Raw genomic sequence first — 20,386 nt, 5'->3', positions numbered from 1 at the left:
ATAGGAAACAAGCTTATACATGGCACAAAGTGAACTGACAGCAAGACCCTAAATGGTGATTTTACTTAGGAACATTAAATCTGATTCACTATAAATTTGAAGACGAAACCAAAAGAATTACGGGTAAGTGTGCAATTCTCATCAGACTGCTGCAAATCAAGTGCCCTGTGCACTAGGCAGATATATCCCAAGAAATAAGTATGCAGATCTCCCATCCTAAAAATGACGGCAGCAATAAAGCATTTAACTTGACAAATTTTAAGGCAGAAGTGTTGAATACTGGACAGGATAGGAGGACATGAGGTCTTCAGTGGAATTCTGAATATGTAGACATGACTTTCCATAACACCCAGTTTCACAGAAACTTACATTATCATTAACTTATGTCAATGCGCAATAAATTCTAAAGTCAGAAGGGACCAACAGATCATCCAGCCTGACCCCCTGTATGTCACAGGCCAACACCATCCGCACACTAAATCCAAAAACTGGAGTTAGACCAAAGTAATACAGCCCACCAGAGACTAGCCTACTATGTGCCGCACGGAGAGACTAAGAGGGACTAAGGGGCACCAGTGCAACAGCAGGGAAATGATTAAATAAGATGTACCCAGATAATCCTAGCAAGTGACCCTCTCTCTCACGCTGCAGAGGAAGGCCAAAAAAACCCTAAAGTCACTGTCAATCAGACCTGGGGGAAAATTCCTCCCCAACCCCAAATATAGTAATCTGTTAGACCCTGAGCCATCTCTGACTGTTGTAGATATTTGCGAATAGCAATCGTGGATAGGCCATATGCCACAGTATGCAACCTCATCATATCATCCCCTCCATAAACCTGTCAAACTCAGTCTTGAAACAAATTAGGTTGCACTAACTACTCCCTTTGAAGAAGTGAGGTTTTTACCTATGAAAGCTTATGCCCAAATAAATCTGTTCGTCTTTAAGGTGCCACTAGACTCCTTGTTTTTGTACTCCCTTTGAAGGGTCTTCTAGAACTTCACTCCTCTGATGGTTAGAAATCTTCATCTAATTTCAACTTGGTGAAGGCCAGTTTAAATCCATTTGTTCTTGTGCCAGCATTGGCCCTTAACTTAAATAACTCCTCTCCCACCCGGGTGTATTTATAGAGAGCAATCCTATCTCTCCAGAGCCTTCAGTTAGGCTAAACAACCCAAGCTCCAAGTCTCCTCTCATAAGATAAATTCTCCATTTCTCTGATCATCCTAGCAGCCCTTCTCTGCACTTGTTCCAGTTTGAATTCATCTCTCAAACATCGGAGACCAGAATTGCATGCAGTAGTCCAGATGAGGTCCTCCAGTTAATATCAGAGACATTTAAAAAAAAACGAGGCATCCTTATGGCACCTTAGAGACTAACAAATTTATCTGGGCCTAAGCTTTCGTGGGCTAAAACCCACTGCATCAGATGCATGAAGTGAAAAATACAGTAAGCAGTATATATATTACAGCACATGAAAAGATGGGAGTTGCCTTACCAAATGGGGGGGTGGGGGGGGGGAGGGTGAGGGTCAGTGCTAACGAGGCCAATTGAATCAAGGTGGAAGTGGCCTATTCTCAACAGTTGACAAGATGGGGTGAATATCAATAGAGGGAAAATTACTTTTTGTAGTGCTAACAAGGCCAATTATGGGAGAAATTAAAGTCTCCCATAATCACACAATTCCCAGTAGTCTCTCTCTCACTGGGCTATCCATAACCAAAGCAGATCCTGGGGGTCTGTAACAGACCCCCAGCACTATCCCAGGGGAGAGTGTTTCCATTCTTCTCCAAAATGATTTTGACCCAAACATTCCATTCCATCACTTCTAAGTTCTTTACAGTCTACCTCATCAACAACAGACAGTGCTACTACATCACATTTATCTTTATTTCTGTCTCTCCTGACAAGCACATACCCTTCAAAACCTGTACTCCAGTCATGACTATTATTCCACCATGCTTCCATTAACCCTGTAATACCTGGTTTCACCTCCTGCACCATTAGCTCTAGTTCTTCCCATTTGCAACCCAGGCTCCTTGCATTGGAGTACAGACATCTCAGCTGTTTCTGCTTGGCCTTACCCAGGTTCTTCACCTGATTAGGCACAATCATTTTACTGCCAGTATCTCCTACCTGACAGTGCCAGTACCAATGATAGTATCAATCTTTCCTCTCATTGTCCATTCTCCTCCTCTCTATCTGCTTACTTGATTTCCCTCCTGCTAAATATTAGAATCAGGTGTGGAGATTATATGAGCAGCTCCAAATCATTTCCCCCAAATTCTTAATTTAAAGCTCATTTAATCAATTATGCCAGCCTCCATCCCAGAAGTCTATGACCCTCTCTACTCAGGTGGAGTCCATCCCATGTGAACAGCTGAATGTTCCTCGTGGTCAACCATTCCAAAGCCCTCCTTATAGCACCACCGCCTGAGCCATCTGATGATCATCATCATCATAATCTCATCTTGCCTTTGCTCTCCGCCTCTATGGACAAGTAGACTCCCACTGAAGATCACTTAAGCCTCCATTTCCTTAAGCATCTTCCCCAGCCAGTCTTCCTTGATGTGTCCCAGTGAGAATCTAGCAATATCATTTGTTCCCACATGAAAGATAATCAATGGTTTCTTTCCTGCTCCCATTAGGATCCTCTTCAGCGGGGTGGATTTGATTTAATCATGGATTTAATCATTTACTCAGGAAGACTCGATTTAATCATGGATTCTACATAAAAGTGCATTCTTGTTGGTTCTTATAACCTTAATACATATTCTTCACAACTCAGAGATAGATGTAGGTTTCATTTTTAGAAGATACACACTATACATTTTTAAAGTGATTTATTTTGAAAACTTTTCAGATTACTTTTACAGCTATATCTGAAAATGAATGATTGTTTGGTTATTTCATTTACCAAAGGTACAGAATATTTATGAAGTCACTGGGAGGTGAATTATCTCCAATTCAACAGGTTAATCATTAATATTTGGAGGATTCTCTTGCCATGCTGTATTAGGAGGAAAACATCACCAGACAGACATTTAAATTGTTTTATTTAACTAAAACAACAATGTTGTGTATTCTGGATTTTTTTCTTCAACAGCAAACATACAATATTTTAACAAAACAAGCATATGAATTTTTGAATTTAGTTAAACATTCAAGTTTTTTAAAATCAGGTTTGTTTTTTTAAAATTGTTTTTAACTAAAATAGTTAAATGAAAAATAAAAAAACAAAAAAATTAAATTGACTATGTCAGCCAGGTCAATATGAGAAACAAAATATTGGCTTCTGCAGCTAACTCAATTGTCTTCACCTTCATTTTCCTGTTTGTTCATAATCTGGAAAAGAAAAACAAGCTTTCCTGCTTTTTCAGGTCTCAAATGATTTCTCCATTTGTAATGAATTAGTCCAAAGGAAGAAAATATTCTTTCTACAGCGGCAGAAGAAGCTACTGCTGTTAAAAGTGAGATTATCACTTCAACAGTCTCTGAATCCAAGTGCTTAAGTGACTTCCACCAGTTCACCGGTGTGACTTTCCTTAAAACATCATCAGCAAACATATGTCTTGAATGGTTCTTATTCCCAAACGGAGTCCCTTTTATGGCCTGCTGCCATTCTAGGTTTTCCCTTCTAGTGAGAGAATGGTATGGTAGACCTCAGATCAATGAAGGCTACACTCAGAAAGACCTCAAGACTGCTGGAATATGCTGCTCAAACAGTTTCCCTTTTGTTTCTACTGCCTGTCCCTCCCTTCTCACATTTATCTTCAGACTTCTTCTCCTTGTCCAGATCTATTCCGCCCCCAACAATCTTCTATTCATTGAACTTTTTGAAACTTTGCACTTTTAGAGAGAGGTAAGGGACTGACTCTCTGTACACAAATTTGCAGAGGGACAACAGGCTTGAGGTCTGTTATTTCTCACCTCTATATATTATTTATTTAAAAACATTTTTCCTGTTAACAAGCATATTATCTCTGGAGAGAGAAATCCACAGGTTGAGAACTGCAAAACTAAGCATCTCTGATGGGGTATCTTCTAGACTGAGCACTGAGTCCCATTGGGTAGATAGAAAGATTAACCTAAATAATCTATACAGAAGCCCCTGGGACCCCATAAGATTGGGTTCCTAATCCATGAACTATTGAAACTCATTTACAAAACTTTTCTTGGATATATTGTCTCACACTCTGGAATTAGAATTTATAATCCCTATTCCATGATGAGATATCTTTGAGCTATAATGTATCTTAATTAAAACTATCTTTAGTTTGGGGCAACCGGTCCTAAAGAGCCCTCCCACCTTTGCAAGTCCAGACAATGTCCATGCTGCACAGGTTGCTGCCACCTCCTCATCTAGTCTCTCTCTCGAAAAGCTGAATGATGGGCAATCTAACTATATACATAGAAAAGTTCCAAAGAACAGAATGAAAGAACAAACAATGAGGGATGAACTAAAGTCAATGCATCTGATCTGAATTAAGGAGCTGCATGCTGATTGGGTCACTCACCCCTTTACACCCTTGGAAGACTCAGGGATGGGAAGGAGGAGAGAGTGGCGCCAAAGGATTAACCACTGCAAGTACCCAAGTTTCTTCAGTACTGTATTCTGGTTTATACTGCAGACCTGCAAGCTTACCTTAAAATCATTTGCTTCTAAAACACCAGAATTTCACTAGTGTTATTTCTAAAATCTGACATTTGCATTCTCAGAATATTTCAGGCTCCGGAAGATTAAAAAAAGCTGGAGCTGGATTTGAAATAGGATTGTCCAAAACATGAAGTAGGTGCTGTTAAAACAGATGCACGTTTCCAAAGCAGTTAGAACAAAACTGTATTTGAATTATGCTGGAGGCTGATGCCTGGATTCAGTGTGGATAAAATCAATTTTGTTTTAAATTAGTTTTTTTTTATTTTGTTAAACTATGAAAAGTTTTTCTTTTTAAAAATAAACCTGATTAAAATGAAATCTGACTTTAATACAAAATATTTTAAGTCCTAAACACATTATAACCTCTTAAATCTTTTAAATTAAAAAAAATATGCTGAATCCATGTGCTCTATCAAAACTGAGTTAAAGGCTGCTTTGCTATATGAAGAAAGAATCAGAGCAAAACCATCCATTTTGAGGTCAACGTAAGAACGGCTGTACTGGGTCAGACCAAAGGTCCATTCAGCCCAGTATCCTGTCTACCGACAGTGACCAATGCCAGGTGCTAGGGTTACCATACGTCCGGATTTTCCCGGACATGTCCGGCTTTTGGGGGCTCAAATCCCCGTCCGGGGGGAAATCCCCAAAAGCCGGGCATGTCCGGGAAAATCGGGAGGGCTGGGTGGTGCTCGGCCGGGGCCGGCGGTGCGGGGCCGGGGGCATGGTGCCGGGCCGGGAACTAGGGGCGCAGTGCCGGGCGCGGGGCCGGACGGGGAGCCGGGGGCGCGGTGCCGGGCCGGGCCCTGGGCTGGGAGCCGGGGAGCCGGGCCCGCGGGGAGCCGGGCCGGCGGGCCGGCGGGGAGCCGGGCCGGCGGGGAGCTGGGCCGGCGGGCCCGCGGGGAGCCGGGCCGGCGGGGAGCCGGGCCGGCGGGCCCGCGGGGAGCCCGGGGGTGCGCCGGGCCCGCGGGGAGCCCGGGGGTGCGCCGGGCCGCCGGGGGCCGGCAGTGCTGGGCGGGCCGGGGGTGGTCGGCCGGGGCCGGCACCCCAGGGCCCGAGCCGACCCAGGCTGGAGCCGCCGGGGGGCCAGCCTGGGCCGCGCCTCCTCCCCCCCACACCCCCTTACCTGCTTCAGGCTTCCCGCGAATCAAATGTTCGCGGGAAGCAGGGGAGGGGGCGGAGACTTTGGGGCGGGGGCGGGGTTGGGGCGGGGGTATGGGCGGGGTTGGGGGCGGGGCCGGGGGCCGTGGAGTGTCCTCCATTTGGAGGCACAGAATATGGTAACCCTACCAGGTGCCCCAGAGGGAGTGAACCTAACAGGCAATGATCAAGTGATCTCACTCCTGCCATCCATCTCCACCCTCTGACAAACAGAGGCTAGGGACACCATTCCTTACCCATCCTGGCTAATAGCCATTAATGGACTTAACCTCCATGAATGTATCCAGTTCTCTTTTAAATCCTGTTATAATCCTAGCCTTCACAGCCTCCTCAGGCAAGGAGTTCCACAGGTTGACTGTGCACTGTGTGAAGAACTTCTTTTTATTTGTTTTAAACCTGCTGCCCATTAATTTCATTTAGTGGCCCCTAGTTCTTATATTATGGGAACAAGTAAATAACTTTTCCTTATTCACTTTCTCCACACCTCTCATGATTTTATATACCTCTATCATATCCCCCCTTAGTCTCCTCCTTTTGAAGCTGAAAAGTCCTAGCCTCTAATCTCTCCTCATATGTGACCCATTCCAAAACCCTAATCATTTTAGTTGCCCTTCTCTGAACCTTTTCGAATGCCAGTATATCTTTTTTGAGATGAGACCACATCTGTACGCAATATTCAAGATGTGGGTGTACCATGGATTTATACAAGAGCAATAAGATATTCTCCGTCATATTCTCTATCCCTTTTTTAATGATTCCTAACATCCTGTTTGCTTTATAAATATGGCACAATAGATCATGTACTGTCTTAAGGGCTTATTTTGTTTAATAAAAATATTTTATATGCTGTTTTGTGTTTAAATTCCAGTTATCATCCTAATGCAGCTTGACAAATCATGAGCAAAAGGTTAATTATCTAGTCAATAAGCAGTAGATCAGTCACCATTTTCTAACATACTAAAAATGTGCAATTAATAATTAATAAGAATCTAAAATATTAAGCTATATAATTGCTTAAATAAATGTATATAGTTACACTGTAGTATCCTCCTACATAGCAAAAAGATGTACCAAATCTACTGTAAAGGCTCTATTTAGCTGTAAAATCAACATAGACTCATAGACTCTAAGGTCAGAAGGGACCATTATGATCATCTAGTCTGACCACCCGCATGATGCGGGCCACATGTTTTAATAGTTATATCAACCAATGAGAATGCACCTTTCTTTAGAAAAAGAAAGGAAGTATAAATGGAAGAGCTGATTAAAATAAATGATTTAAATAGAGACTTTCCATTTGATTATTTAAATTAGGATTTACTTTGATTTAAATCAATCCACCTTGGCTGGATTAGAAACTAACGTGATTTCTCCCCACCCTCTAAATACATTATTGACAACATCAATTAATATTACACTACACTAGTCTTGTAGGCCCATTTATACTTCCTAAGCTCTTTTGATCCAGGGCATGTGTACATTTTGTTGCATTTTAAATCATCAGAGAAGAAACATTACAACAAATTCTTACAGGCATTATGAAGCTTTGTTTGTGAGGAGATGATTTTTAAAGCAGCATCTCACATAACTAAATACACCACACCCAGTGGTGCACCACATGAGTTAGTCATGCCACTGACAGGGAAAAAAACAAGCTAGGAATAAACCTGACCTGCAGCTGTAAATCTTAAATGACAGTTTCTTCATATGGATAGTCTGGGAGATACAACTTAATCAGTTTAAGAGAGATTTAGCCTGTCTTCTTGCTTGGATTGGATTTTTAAACTTTCCACCTTAACAGCTCAAAGCATGTATTAAGCACACAGCAGTTATCCCTCAGCAGAGCAACTTAACACACTCTTAACCAGCCTCCTTTACAGGCAAAATAAGCTAATTTGACTTAGTTGCTTCTGTGTGGTATGAAACACTACAAAAGCAAACGCTGATGAGACAGCCCAGTACTAAGTCCCTAGCGTCTCTGAAGCTGCGCAGTGCTCAAGATCCCCCCACATTATGAAGTGCTCTGATTTTGCAAAGAATGCCTGACCAGGAAGGGAGCTAGCTTTCTGCTGCTTGAATGACAATACAGCAGGAATGCCTTTCCTTTAAAAGCAAGAACAAAAGCAGTGCAGATATTACAAACTCCACCCAACAAAACTATAACGTTTGTAAGCTATTTCTTCATGCTGCTGAGGTCTCATGCTAGAAGAGCACCACCTCTGGTTGATTCTAGCACCTGTACTACAATCTGTTTAATGATTCTCTCATCCATCAGCAGACTGATGGCGCTGAAAGGCACTATGTGCTCCCCCACCCTACTGTACTGATGAGATTCTGTGCTGGGCCCATGTGTACCATCACTGCCCACTCTCCATGCAGCTATGCATACTTTAGCTTGCCACAGATCTTCCACAGGTCTAGGAGTTTGGAGCTGCCCAGGCTTCATAGCAGGTTAAGACCACCCCCAACTGATAGACACCGCCTGGTACAGTCCAGGTCTTGGTCTAACACTGGTACATAATACCACCTAGCTCTTAGATAGCACTTTTCATCAGTAGATCTCAAAGTGCCTTACAAAGGGAGGTCAGTGACACTTCCTACTAGAGATCCCCAGGCAGCACATAAATCAATCAAAATCTAGAACGAGAACTCTTGCTCTCATTTTCAATAGGCTATCAACCAGTTTTTGCTCCCAAGTAATTGCAATCAAGAAAATGAATTAGCCATAAAAGTAGCATGCTTTATAAATACTGAGAAGAGTAGTGTCAGCAATGTAAAAAGCTAGAGGTTGATGCAGTTATCTCTGCAGCACTGTACCGTGAGAAGCAGAGTTCTAAGCTCCTGGGGCCACCCACATCAGGTAACTCGTGACTGGTACTCAGAGAACTGTTGATGGGGTCCAGATCTCCTTAGGTGAAGTGTTATGAAAATGTGCAACCCAAGAGCAGGTCAGTAAATGGAGTTGGGATAGGGGCAGGGCCGGCTCCAAGGTTTTGGCCGCCCCAAGCAGCCAAACAAACAAAAAAGCCGCGATCGCGATCTAAAAAAAAGCTGTGATCGTGATCTGCAGCAACAATTCGACGGGAGGTCCTTCACTCCCAGGCGGAGTGAGGGACCGTCCGCCGAATTGCCGCCGAATACCTGGACCTGCCGCCCCTCTTCGGAGCGACCGCCCCAAGCATCTGCTTGAGAAGCTAGTGCCTGGAGCCGGCCCTGGATAGGGGCTGAAAAAGGAAAGTAGATAAAATATTCATGATCCCAGAAGACTCCAAAATAAGTTCCAGCAGCATATTTTGTTCTCCTCCCTTTCCAAATTCCGTTATAGGATAGATGGTGCACTCTGTTAGCCATACCAAATTAAAAAAAAAAAAAAAATCACAAACTTGTTAGCAATCAAAAGGTGAATGGGAGGCAAAAATCTCACTATTCCCTTCACCTGCCTTGCCTCCTATTCCCCTCCACATGCCCTACTGGCTGCCTGCTCCACTTGCCTCCCTGTTCCTCCTTTCCTCACAAGTGTTTTTGTGCCACCCCTTTGGCTGTGAACATCTTCTCTGACTTCGTGCCACACAGCTTCAACTATCTCCATTAAATCTTTCCTCACAGTGCATCCTTTTCAGCAGCGTGGATTTGATTTAAATCACTAGTCAGGAAGACTCGATTTAATCATGGATTTCTACATAAAAGTGCATTCTTGTTGGTTGTTATAACCTTAATACATATTCTTCACAACTCAGAGATAGGACCACGCAAACTGGGCCTCATCTATGGCCTGCTGCCATTCTAGGTTTTCCCTTCTAGTGAGAGAATGGTATGGTAGATCTCAGATCAATGAAGGCTACACTCAGAAAGACCTCAAGACTTCTGGAATATGCTGCTCAAACAGTTTCCCTTTTGTTTCTACTGCCTGTCCCTCCCTTCTCACATTTATCTTCAGACTTCTTCTCCTTGTCCAGATCTATTCCGCCCCCAACAATCTTCTATTCATTGAACTTTTTGAAACTTTGCACTTTTAGAGAGAGGTAAGGGACTGACTCTCTGTACACAAATTTGCAGAGGGACAATAGGCTTGAGGTCTGTTATTTCTCACCTCTATATATTATTTATTTAAAAACATTTTTTCTGTTAACAAGCGTGCTATCTCTGGAGACACAAATCTACAGTTTGAGAACTGCAAAACTAAGCATCTCTGATGGTATCTTCTAGACGGAGCACTGAGTCCAATTGGGTAGATAGAAAGATTCACCTAAATAATCTATACAGAAGCCCCTGGGACCCCATAAGATTGGGTTCCTAATCCATGAACTATTGGAACGCATTTACAAAACTTTTCTTAAACATTACATGAATATATTGTCTCATACTATAGAATTAGAATTTATAATCCCAATTTCATGATGTGATCTTTGAGCTATAATGTATCTTAATTTAGGGTTACCATATTTAACAAATAAAAAAAGAGGACCCTCCACAGGCCCTGGCCCCGCCCATTTCCCAGCCCCAGCCCCGCCCTAACCCCGCCCCAGCCCTGCCCTAACTCCGCCCCCTCCTCCCTCCCAGCCACGCAAAAAGGGCTGCCCGAGCGCTACCAGCTTCACGGTTTGCCGGGCAGCCCCCAGACCCTGCACCTCCGGCCGGCGCTTCCCCAGCGCAGCTGGAGCCCGGGAGGGGAAGCTCCCAGCTGGGGGCACAGGGTCTGGAGGCTGCCCGGCAAACCGTGAAGCCGGTAGCGCTTGGGCTTTGGGCAGCCCCTATGCCTCCGGACCCTGCGCCCCCGGCCGGGCACTTCCCCTCCCGGGCTCCGGCGGCGCAGGGTCTGGAGGCATGGGGGTGCCCGAAGCCCGTAGCGCTTGGCTCTTAGAGCCAAAGAGTCAGGGGAGGAGCAGAGCCGCCGCGGCCGGAGACTCTGCTCCTCCCTTGACTCTTCGGCTCTGTTTAAGAGCCGAGCTGCCCGAGCGCTACCGGCTTTGGGCAGCCCCCATGCCTCCAGACCCTGCGCCTCCGGACCCTGCGCCGCCGGAGCCCAGGAGGGGAAGTGCCCGGCCGGCAGCTGGGGTCTGGAGGCAAGGGGGCTGCCTGAAGCCCATAGCGCTCGGGAAGCTCGGCTCTTAAACAGAGCCGAAGAGTCAGGGGAGGAGCAGAGCCACCATTTTCCCGGACATGTTCGGCTTTTTGGCAATTCCCCCCGGACGGGGGTTTGACTGCCGAAAAGCCGGACATGTCCGGGAAAAACCGGACATATGGTAACCCTACTTAATTAAAACTATCTTTAGATAGGTTTTTTCCTCAAAAAGCATTTTATCCAAAAAATCCAATTTAAATTAAAAAAAATCATTGATTTTTACCCAGCTTGCTTTTTAGTCAAGACTTTCAGCCCTCACTTTTCCCTGAACAGTAGTAAAATAAAATAAAGAACGCACATCATAAGAACATCAGTTTCTCATCACAACCCTTGGCCTTCCCCAATTCCTTGGTTTATTCCCCACTGTGTAATGTCTAATATGAATTGCACCTTCCTTGGGGCAGGAGCCTGACAATTTTGCTTTTAAAGCAACATGCCTCTGATCATTGTAAAAAGGGAGCTATGATAAAAATAATGCAAGAACAAGCCCTGGGTTAAAAAACTGTCAGTTTAAGCAAGCACAGTCCTTCCTTATTGGAAACTGATCCTTGTCCTTAAGGCAAGCTAGTCTTCCAATAAGTAAAATACAAATGGTATTTATATAGTTTCTTCCTATGAAAGATTGCAAAATGCTCTATAGAAAGAGGGTCTGACTAGAAAGGATGTTATACAGATATCGGCCCAGCAAATACATGGGCAGAAAGGGAAAATGACGGACAATAAAGGAGAGAATGGAAGGAAGCAGGAATTAGCAAGGGACAGGTAAATGGAAGCGAGGAGAGAAGCAGAGGTACTTATGATGGTGTTTGGAGTCAATTGCAGGTTATTTGACATAGATAACTGTAGAAGCTATTACATAAAACTTTAAAATTATTTGCTGAGAGGCAGCAGCTCAGAGGGAAAAAATCCCAAAGACGGAGCAGCACAAGCAAGCAAGCGAGTACACGACCACCCATCATCTTAAAATAGAGTCAGTGTTGTCACGTTATCATTATGCAAGTAGCTGGAGGGACATATCTGAAAAACAAGAGGTGTTTACACTTCAGGCAGTACTTCAGAAATTCAAGCCTCCAGTTGCAGGCATTTGTACATTCTCGCATGCAGCTAAGTTATGCTGGTCATTGGCAATAGGAAGAACACGGGATATTCATGTTTTTGTAATCACAGCTTTCAGGGTTAACTGCTACTTAATGGTCATGGGGTCCTCTTCCCCTGCAGGCAAACTGGAAGAACATGGACCAGGAGGGGCCTGGGATTCTGATTTTATTGTACCAGGACAAGTCTCATTTAAGAACATGTATCTGGAATTGATATTCATTCTCTGTATAAACATGAGTTGACAGCAGCATAAAAAATTGGAATCTTTGTGATCCATCTTCCTTCGCTCCCCACTGAGAAAAATTAAGAGTTTTCCCTAAGGAACTCCACGGGCCTTGATTTTCTAATCTCATTTTAGACTACAGGGGTTAGATCAGTGATTTGATTCTGCAGTTACTTGGCTTTCGAATAGTGCAGCATGTCACTGGAAGCAGATAAGATATGGAGCCTTCCAGTATTAAGTAACTGGCATCAACTCACCCAAACTCAGAAGTGATCAAAAGTCAGCATTGAACCTGCATTGCCGGCATGGGAGCACACCATATTTTCATGTTGTTTTTTAGATGTCCTTTATTATTATTATTATTCACATTTCTGTAGTGCTCAGATGCCCAAATCAGGATCCCATTGCACTACACAGGCTGAATATAAAGACACGGTTCAGGTCCTGAAGAGCTTATGACTTGATCTCCTGGGATTTTTGCATGTCTTAAAGTGTTGAACCAATTTCACTAAAACCTTGAGAGCAGCCAAGTTAAATACTGGGTTGTACAGGAAGCTAATAGAGAACAATAGCTCAGAAACAATAAGGCAACATGAAGGCTCAGACCTAGTAGCTTTTGGTGAGAAGTCTTAATTCCACTAGAAGTGGGGAGATTTCTCCCTTCCCCAAAATTAAGAGACTATCTGGGGAGGCAAATTAAGTTTACAGATGTGGCTTGACAGAGGCAACCACATCATTTAAATCTACCCATTCGCATGCCCACACAAGTCTGACTATTTGGGAAACAAAAGGACAGAAATATTTTATTTCTTTTAAAACTGTATTTTCCCAATGAACATCCTAAAACTTTACCCTAAATAATAATCACAACAAACCAGCCCTAATCGCCAATATAACTGGTGGCTGTTTGATGGCCTCCAGGAAATGAACGGAAGACCCTAGTCTAGAACTCAGTGGACACGTGTCCACGCCACAAAACTGTCCACCGTAATCAAGCTCCTTATCGGCTCTATAAAGTGGCATCTGAACTATACCTCTCAACCCAGTCACAAGGGAATGGGTGTGGAGGCGTCTCACCCAGGGCTGAGATGAGTCAGAGAACTTGGGCACTGTGGGGGAAAAGCTTATTATACTGCTGCTGCCCATACTGAACCTGTTGCAAAGAGAAACTGATATCAACCTCCAGGGCTGTCAATCTAACACTCTTCACCAGCATTAGTATTCACATAAAATGTAAAGTAAGGTTTTGGGCTGTATGAGCATATTTTCAGAAAGACCAAAAAAGCAAAGGCAATGATCACAGAATGCTCCATGCGCTCTGACAGGTATCTCCAGCCTCTGATCTGGTGTTATGAGAAAGGTGAGAGACGGCAGATATGGCACTGCACAAAAACACTGTCATCAGATCAGATGTGGACAGAAATGACAACTGGACATCAGCGATCAAACGCCAAATGGTGTGCAACCCTATCTTGGGTGGGTTGCATCCCCCTCTAATACACACCTAGCATTTGTTTTTTCTCTTCTATTTTGGCAACACTTGTATAGCTTGTCATGCCAGTAAAGCCTTACTGAATTTGAACTTGACTGAGATAGTCTCTATGAAAGTCCCTACACACCAGTTTTCACTTCAGCTGCCTCTCACACCCAAAAGGAAAGAAGTGAAAACCTCATTCTCACACACCCCAAACTGGTATTTCAGGCTTAAGAAGGGTCCGGGACCAAGTCAACCTGATGTACTAAGTGTTAGAAGAAATCTAAGGGAATTCTAATCCTAAAATGCTACCCCATTTCCTTAGTAGAATGAGGGAGAGCATGTTAATCAATTTCTTAGGTGGGCTGAAGGTGCAGCCAACTTCCTAGTAGCAACTCTGAGATGTTTCCCTAGGCAGGGACCTGGGAGGCCAGCCTCTTCACCCCAAAACTCACACAATCCTCATCACTCTTAAAGGGCAGAGAAATCCTCCCTCTCCCTTCTCTCCAGGGACTCAGATGGTTCTTGGAAACTAGATGGGGAGTCTCACCTGGCTTGCAGGTTTAAAATGGGGCAGTGGGAGACAGCCAGGGACATTGGAGAGACTGGAGTCTGGGAGAGACTGTTCTAGCAATAAAGTGGATTTGGTGGGTCCGAAGACCTTTCCCACAAGGGAAGAAAAGGGTCTAAATGTGGCTGTCAGTGGATCCAAAACCCACCCAAGAACAGAATAGAGGGGTCTCTATTATGAGGGAGAGAAAGTCTCCAGGCTTTGCATCTCTGGGTCTGGGATGGTGAAGTGGAAGAGACACACTCTGGCTCCATTGATTGGAAGATGTGTCCTGAAAATTGGTGGAGGGATCCTACAAATATGGTGGAGAGTCACTTGGGGAGATGAGGTCCCCTGTCCTTTGGCTACCATGAGCCAGAGTAGAAGGGGTCACTCCCTAGACAAGATCCCATGGCAGTCCTAAAAGAGAAGGGATGAAACTTAAGGTCCCCCCCAACTGTTGGGTGTAGGAATGGAGGGTTAACAAGGCATGGCTCCTTCTGCAAGGAAGGGGCCCCAGGTCCCCCAAAGATTGGAGATGGGGAGAGACCTACTCTCAAGGTTCCTTAATTCCACAACACTCTCTCAGTCACAGAAACACCGGGAAGATCCCCCTCCCAGAGGCTCCGCTGGCTCTTAGCCTTGGGGATCCTGGGATGAGCCGAGCTCCCCCAGTGCCTTGTCTGACGGTACTGCAGGGGTACCAGGGAGGGGCAGAGGCTAGAACACGGGGTCTCGCTCTCCCTGGGTCACTCTGTCCCTGAGAGGCTGGGGGAGGAGACAGGCCCCAAGCACTTTCCCCAGTATGTGTCTCTCTCTGCAAGTCCTCTCCAGGGCCAGGAAATACATGTGGGGTCTCCCCAGGCTGTGGGCAAGGGGGTCCGGCGGGAGAAGGGGGACGGAGCGGAGGGATGAGGGGGTCTCAGCGGGAGAAGGGGATGGGGCGGGGGAGATGAGGGGTTTCCCCACATGGGGAGCAAGGGGACCCGGTGGGAGAAAGGGGATGGAGCGGGGGACCCAGGTGGGGGGAGAAGAGGGCCCGGGCAGAAGGGAGGGTGAGGGGGCCTCCCCAAGCTGGGGGCAAGGGGGACTGGCGGGAGAAGGGGGACCGAGCTGGGGGTGATGGGGCCCTGCGGGAGGAGAAGGGGTCTCCCCCTGGCAGGGAATGAGGGGACTGGGTGGGAGGAAGGGGAGGGAGCGGGGGGACCAGTTAGGGGAATGGGGGGGGCCCGGTGGGATAAGGGGGACCAGGCGAGGGGGGGTCTCCCCGCGGCGGGGGACGAGGGGACCGGGCGGGGGGTCCGGCGGGAGAAGGGGGACAGCGAGGGGGGGGGTCTCCCCGGGGCCGGGGGGGCCCGGCGGGAGAGGGGGGTCTCCCTGGGGCGAGGGGCCCGGCGCGGGAAGGGGGGGTCTCCCCGTGGCGGGAGAAGGGGGACAGCGAGGGGGGGGTCTCCCCGGGGCGGGGGACGAGGGGACCGGGCGGGGGGCCCGGCGGGAGAAGGGGGACAGCGAGGGGGGGGTCTCCCCGGGGCGGGGGAGAGGGGACGGGGGGGGGGCCCGGCAGGAGAGGGGGGGTCTCCCCGCGGCGGGGGAGAGGGGACGGGGGGGGGGCCGGCGGGAGAGGGGGGGTCTCCCCGCGGCGGGGGAGAGGGGACGGGGGGGGGCCCGGCGGGAGAAGGGGGACAGCGAGGGGGGGGTCTCCCCGGGGCGGGGGAGAGGGGACGGGGGGGGCCCGGCGGGAGAAGGGGGACAGCGAGGGGGGGGTCTCCCCGGGGCGGGGGAGAGGGGACGGGGGGGGGGCCCGGCGGGAGAGGGGGGGGTCTCCCCGCGGCGGGGGAGAGGGGACGGGGGGGGGGCCGGCGGGAGAGGGGGGGTCTCCCCGCGGCGGGGGAGAGGGGACGGGGGGGGGGCCGGCGGGAGAAGGGGGACAGCGAGGGGGGGGTCTCCCCGGGGCGGGGGAGAGGGGACGGGGGGGGCCCGGCGGGAGAAGGGGGACAGCGAGGGGGGGTCTCCCCGGGGCGGGGGAGAGGGGACGGGGGGGGGGCCGGCGGGAGAAGGGGGACCAGGAGGGGGGAGTCTCCCCGGGGCGGGGGGCCCGGCGGGAGAGGGGGGTCTCCCCGCGGCGGGAGAGAGGGGACGGGGGGGGCCCGGCGGGGGAAGGGGGGGTTTCCCCAGGGTCGGGGGGCCCGGCGGGAGAGGGGGGGACCGGGAGGGGGGGTCTCCCCGCGGCGGGGGAGAGGGGACGGGGGGGGCCCGGCGGGAGAAGGGGGACAGCGAGGGGGGGGTCTCCCCGGGGCGGGGGAGAGGGGACGGGGGGGGGGGCCCGGCGGGAGAGGGGGGGTCTCCCCGCGGCGGGGGAGAGGGGACGGGGGGGGGGGCCGGCGGGAGAGGGGCGGTCTCCCCGCGGCGGGGGAGAGGGGACGGGGGGGGGGCCGGCGGGAGAAGGGGGACAGCGAGGGGGGGGTCTCCCCGGGGCGGGGGAGAGGGGACGGGGGGGGCCCGGCGGGAGAAGGGGGACAGCGAGGGGGGGTCTCCCCGGGGCGGGGGAGAGGGGACGGGGGGGGGGGGCGGCGGGAGAAGGGGGACCAGGAGGGGGGGAGTCTCCCCGGGGCGGGGGGCCCGGCGGGAGAGGGGGGGGTCTCCCCGCGGCGGGAGAGAGGGGACGGGGGGGGCCCGGCGGGAGAGGGGGGACCGGGAGGGGGGGGTCTCCCCGCGGCGGGGGAGAGAGGACGGGGGGGGCCCGGCGGGAGAAGGGGGGTCCCCTCACCTGGCTCTCGGCCGCGGGGATGCCGGACTCCAGCTCGCAGAGCGCCCGGAAGTTCTGCAGCTCGAAGTCGGCGTCCACCTGCAGGGAGAAGGTGAGCTCAGAGCGGTCCCGGCGCAGGCAGAACACGGTGAGCAGCATGGCCGGTCCGGTCCGGTCCGCCACCCGCAGCGCCTCCGCCCGCCCGCCTGCCGCCAAGCGCCGCGCCCGCCCGCCCGACCCGCCGCTGTCGCAAAAGCCCCGCCCGCCCGGCGCTGTCGCGCGCTGCCGGAAGTGACTCGGGCGGGGTCAGCTCCGTTCCCCGGCGCCGAGCCGGGACTCCCTGTCCGCGGGCGGGCGGGCGGCCCCCCAGGGCCCCCAGGGCCCCCGCCGCCGGCAGCGTTCCCGGCCCAGCCGCGCTCCCTGCGGGGAGCCCGTCCGGCTCCAGAGGTTTTTAATTCCTCGCTTCAATTGAGTCTTATAATCCCCAAGCCGGCCTGGGGAATTCTCAGCGAATACATTACCCCGCCTGCCCCCGCCCGGCTGCTGGGTGTGCTTTCCAGCCCTGCCCCTGGACTTTCCCGGAGCCCTTTAGTACTTTGTAAAACCATCCCCAAGCCACCTCGTGACTGTCCTTCTGATAAACTAAGCAGCTTGAGCTCCTCGAGTCTCGCACTGCAAGGCATAGTTTCCAGCCCTTGAATAAGTGTGGTCCCTATCTGCCCCCTCTCCCTCCTGGGATCGGGTCACATTCATCACCCACATGCAGGTTACATTACATCCTAGAGGGCAGCACTGTTCACTAGCTCGCCTCTCTTGGGCTCCTGCACCAATGTCTGTCGAGCTGCACCTTAAATTGTGCTAATTTAGTCAGTTCTGCTCAGGAGATTGCAGATCTTAGAAGCGCCATCATAGTTTTGCAGGACTTCTTCTAACTCCAATTCTGGTGGAGTTTACACCATGGTGCTGTCACTTACGGTCCTAAGCTCATTTCAATAGAGCCGTCATAGCACATCCTACCACTGTGTATCCTTCCTGGAGCTTAACTTTGATCTATTTACAGGACTGCACCCACTGCAGGTGGCCCTTAACCCTCCCTGAAGTCACTGAGCTCTGTTTGGGCAGGTGGTTATAAGACTGATTAGAAGCTTGGAGCCTTTGCTTGTATTTTTGTGAAAGATTTGAGTTGTGATTCTACATACAAGGCAAGCAGCACGAACCTATCCTTGTGATGTTTCATGATATTTCTGCTTTATATCCACTGTACCAGCTAGCTTAATTGAGGAATAGGTCAGTCAGCTGACTTGACTGAGGTCAGAATGAAAATGAGTTAGTGGCTTATGGGGGATTAAACACCACTATCCTCTAAACTCTGCATCCACTACAGTAACAGCAAAAGTTCATAGCCCACCAGTGGCTTTCTAACAACCTCTGAAGTGCATTGATGCAGGGCTTTGGATTGCATTTGTTATATAAACCAGTTCTGTATTTGCTAAATTCCTTAATATTTTGTGTACTTTGAGACTTTTGAATGTCAGAGGAAGATTAAGTGCCTTCCTTGCAAAAGAAACATATGGAAAATTACGAATTGCCGATTAAAAATCCTAGTAAGATTAAAAAAATAGCTACAAAAGCAATCCTGAGACACTTGCCATCATCAGGATATGGCATCTCTAGAGGAAAAATGACACAGAGGTTGACAGTTTCTCTGGGGGTGGCTGTGCTGCCACAGTCACAACAGCCACATCATGCAGGAATAAGAGTGCAGAGAGTGGAAGCTGTTGCCCCTCTGCCCTAGGAGAGTGTGGATGTTGGCTATCAGAAGCGGGTGAGTTAGGATCTCTAAACAGCTGCAGAGGGAAGGAGGGTAGTTGGGTTTTTCCCCCCCAATTGATTACAGCAGGCTGTTTTTTTGGCAAGAAGGTGTTGGAAGCTTCCCCTTCTCCACTACATTTAGCTCTTCAGATCTTTGGAGAACTTGGAACTCTGGCAGCAGCTGATGAAGTTATCACACCCTCTCTGAGGCATTCTCCAATATGGTTCTTCGCGCTAGCGCTCAGACTCGTTTCTAGATCAGTATGTCCGAGGAAAAAAGATACCAAGTGTATTACATCCATCCTTCAAGACCCACCTCAGAAAGTTTGTCTGAATTGTTTGTTTTACCAGAAAACTCCCCTCTGACCACAGATGCAAAATAATAAATATAGCCTTATAACAGGAACCTCACTACAACATTACCTCTTGAGACAGGGCCATCTCCCTACAATATGGCAATATCCATGTTTTATTTAGTCTGGAAAAGAGAAGACTGAGGAGGGACACTATAGTTTTCAAGTACATAAAGGGTTGTTACAAAGAGGAGGGAGAAAAATTGTTTCTTAACCTCTGAGGATAGGACAAGAAGCAATGGGCTTAAATTGTAGCAAGGGAGGTTTAGGTTGGACATTAGGAAAAACTTACTGTCAGGGCGGGTAAGCACTGGAATAAACTGCCTACAGCAGTTGTGGAGTCTCCATCACTGGAGATTTTTAAAAGCAGGTTAGACAAAATACCTGTCAGGGATGGTCTAGATAATACTTAGCTCTGCCATGAGTGCAGGGGACTGGACTAGACCTCTCAAGGTCTCTCCCAGTCTTACGATTCTATTTCATTGTCCCATTTCAAATAGTTTCCCAACACTCGCAAGGTGTTTAGCTTCTGATATAGAGTTCATATAGCCAATTTAGAACCAGTCCTAGATTTATTGTATGTAAAAAATGTGTTCCTCTCTAGGAAACCTCACATGACTGTAGTAGGAAGAGAGCCTGAGACATAAGTCCTTGCGTCAGAGGCCTGGTATGAGGCAGGACCTACTCATGCAATCTGGCAAGAACAGGGCTATTTCAGAAGTACACATTCCTAAGAAGTGCTAAGCACAGAGTACTTATGCAAACACATCCCGCTATCAAAGATGGTACAAAAATATTCCCCAAGGATAACAGGAACACACTGACCCCTCTTAAAAGATAAGATCAGGATGACAGTATTAGCTTGTTTGTATCAGGGTATAAAGAGGCATCTCAGAGGGAGTACCTTGGTCCAGGCAAGGGGGGAAATGGATGGTCCTGTCCTTCACTGAGCTGCATCCATTGTCACAGACATACATGTCTTAGTATCCTTGTAGAGTCTGCCACGTGCTATTACTGTGCTTTGTCAACAAACCTGGCCTGGTGCCTTTGTACCTTAACGGATCTTGTGGTCATTGGACGGTTTGCTCGAGGTCTGCTGTGCCAGCTGTCTGCGCAGAGCTGGGGCAGCATACAGGGAGAACACACATGCAGTCGAATGTCTAATGACAAAAGTCAGAAACTTCAGCAGAAGG

The 20,386-nt window shown here is 48.7% G+C and overlaps 1 protein-coding gene across 4 annotated transcripts in view; it reads right to left on the bottom strand.

Annotated features, from left to right (window-relative positions):
• The window catches only part of DDI2 (DNA damage inducible 1 homolog 2), a 41,999-nt gene extending 24,776 nt beyond the window's left edge, over window positions 1-17,223 (bottom strand). For all 4 annotated transcript variants that reach the window (XM_054009013.1, XM_054009017.1, XM_054009015.1 and 1 more), the window contains exon 1: window positions 17,050-17,223. In XM_054009013.1, coding sequence (XP_053864988.1) covers window positions 17,050-17,187 — 138 coding nt within the window. In that variant the 5' untranslated portion in view covers window positions 17,188-17,223. The remainder of the gene's footprint in view (window positions 1-17,049) is intronic.
• Between the last annotated feature and the right edge of the window lie 3,163 nt (window positions 17,224-20,386).

The sequence above is a fragment of the Malaclemys terrapin genome, chromosome 19, assembly GCF_027887155.1.
Source record: "Malaclemys terrapin pileata isolate rMalTer1 chromosome 19, rMalTer1.hap1, whole genome shotgun sequence".
Taxonomy (NCBI): domain Eukaryota; kingdom Metazoa; phylum Chordata; order Testudines; family Emydidae; genus Malaclemys; species Malaclemys terrapin.
This window is presented reverse-complemented; position numbering and strand designations above follow the sequence as displayed.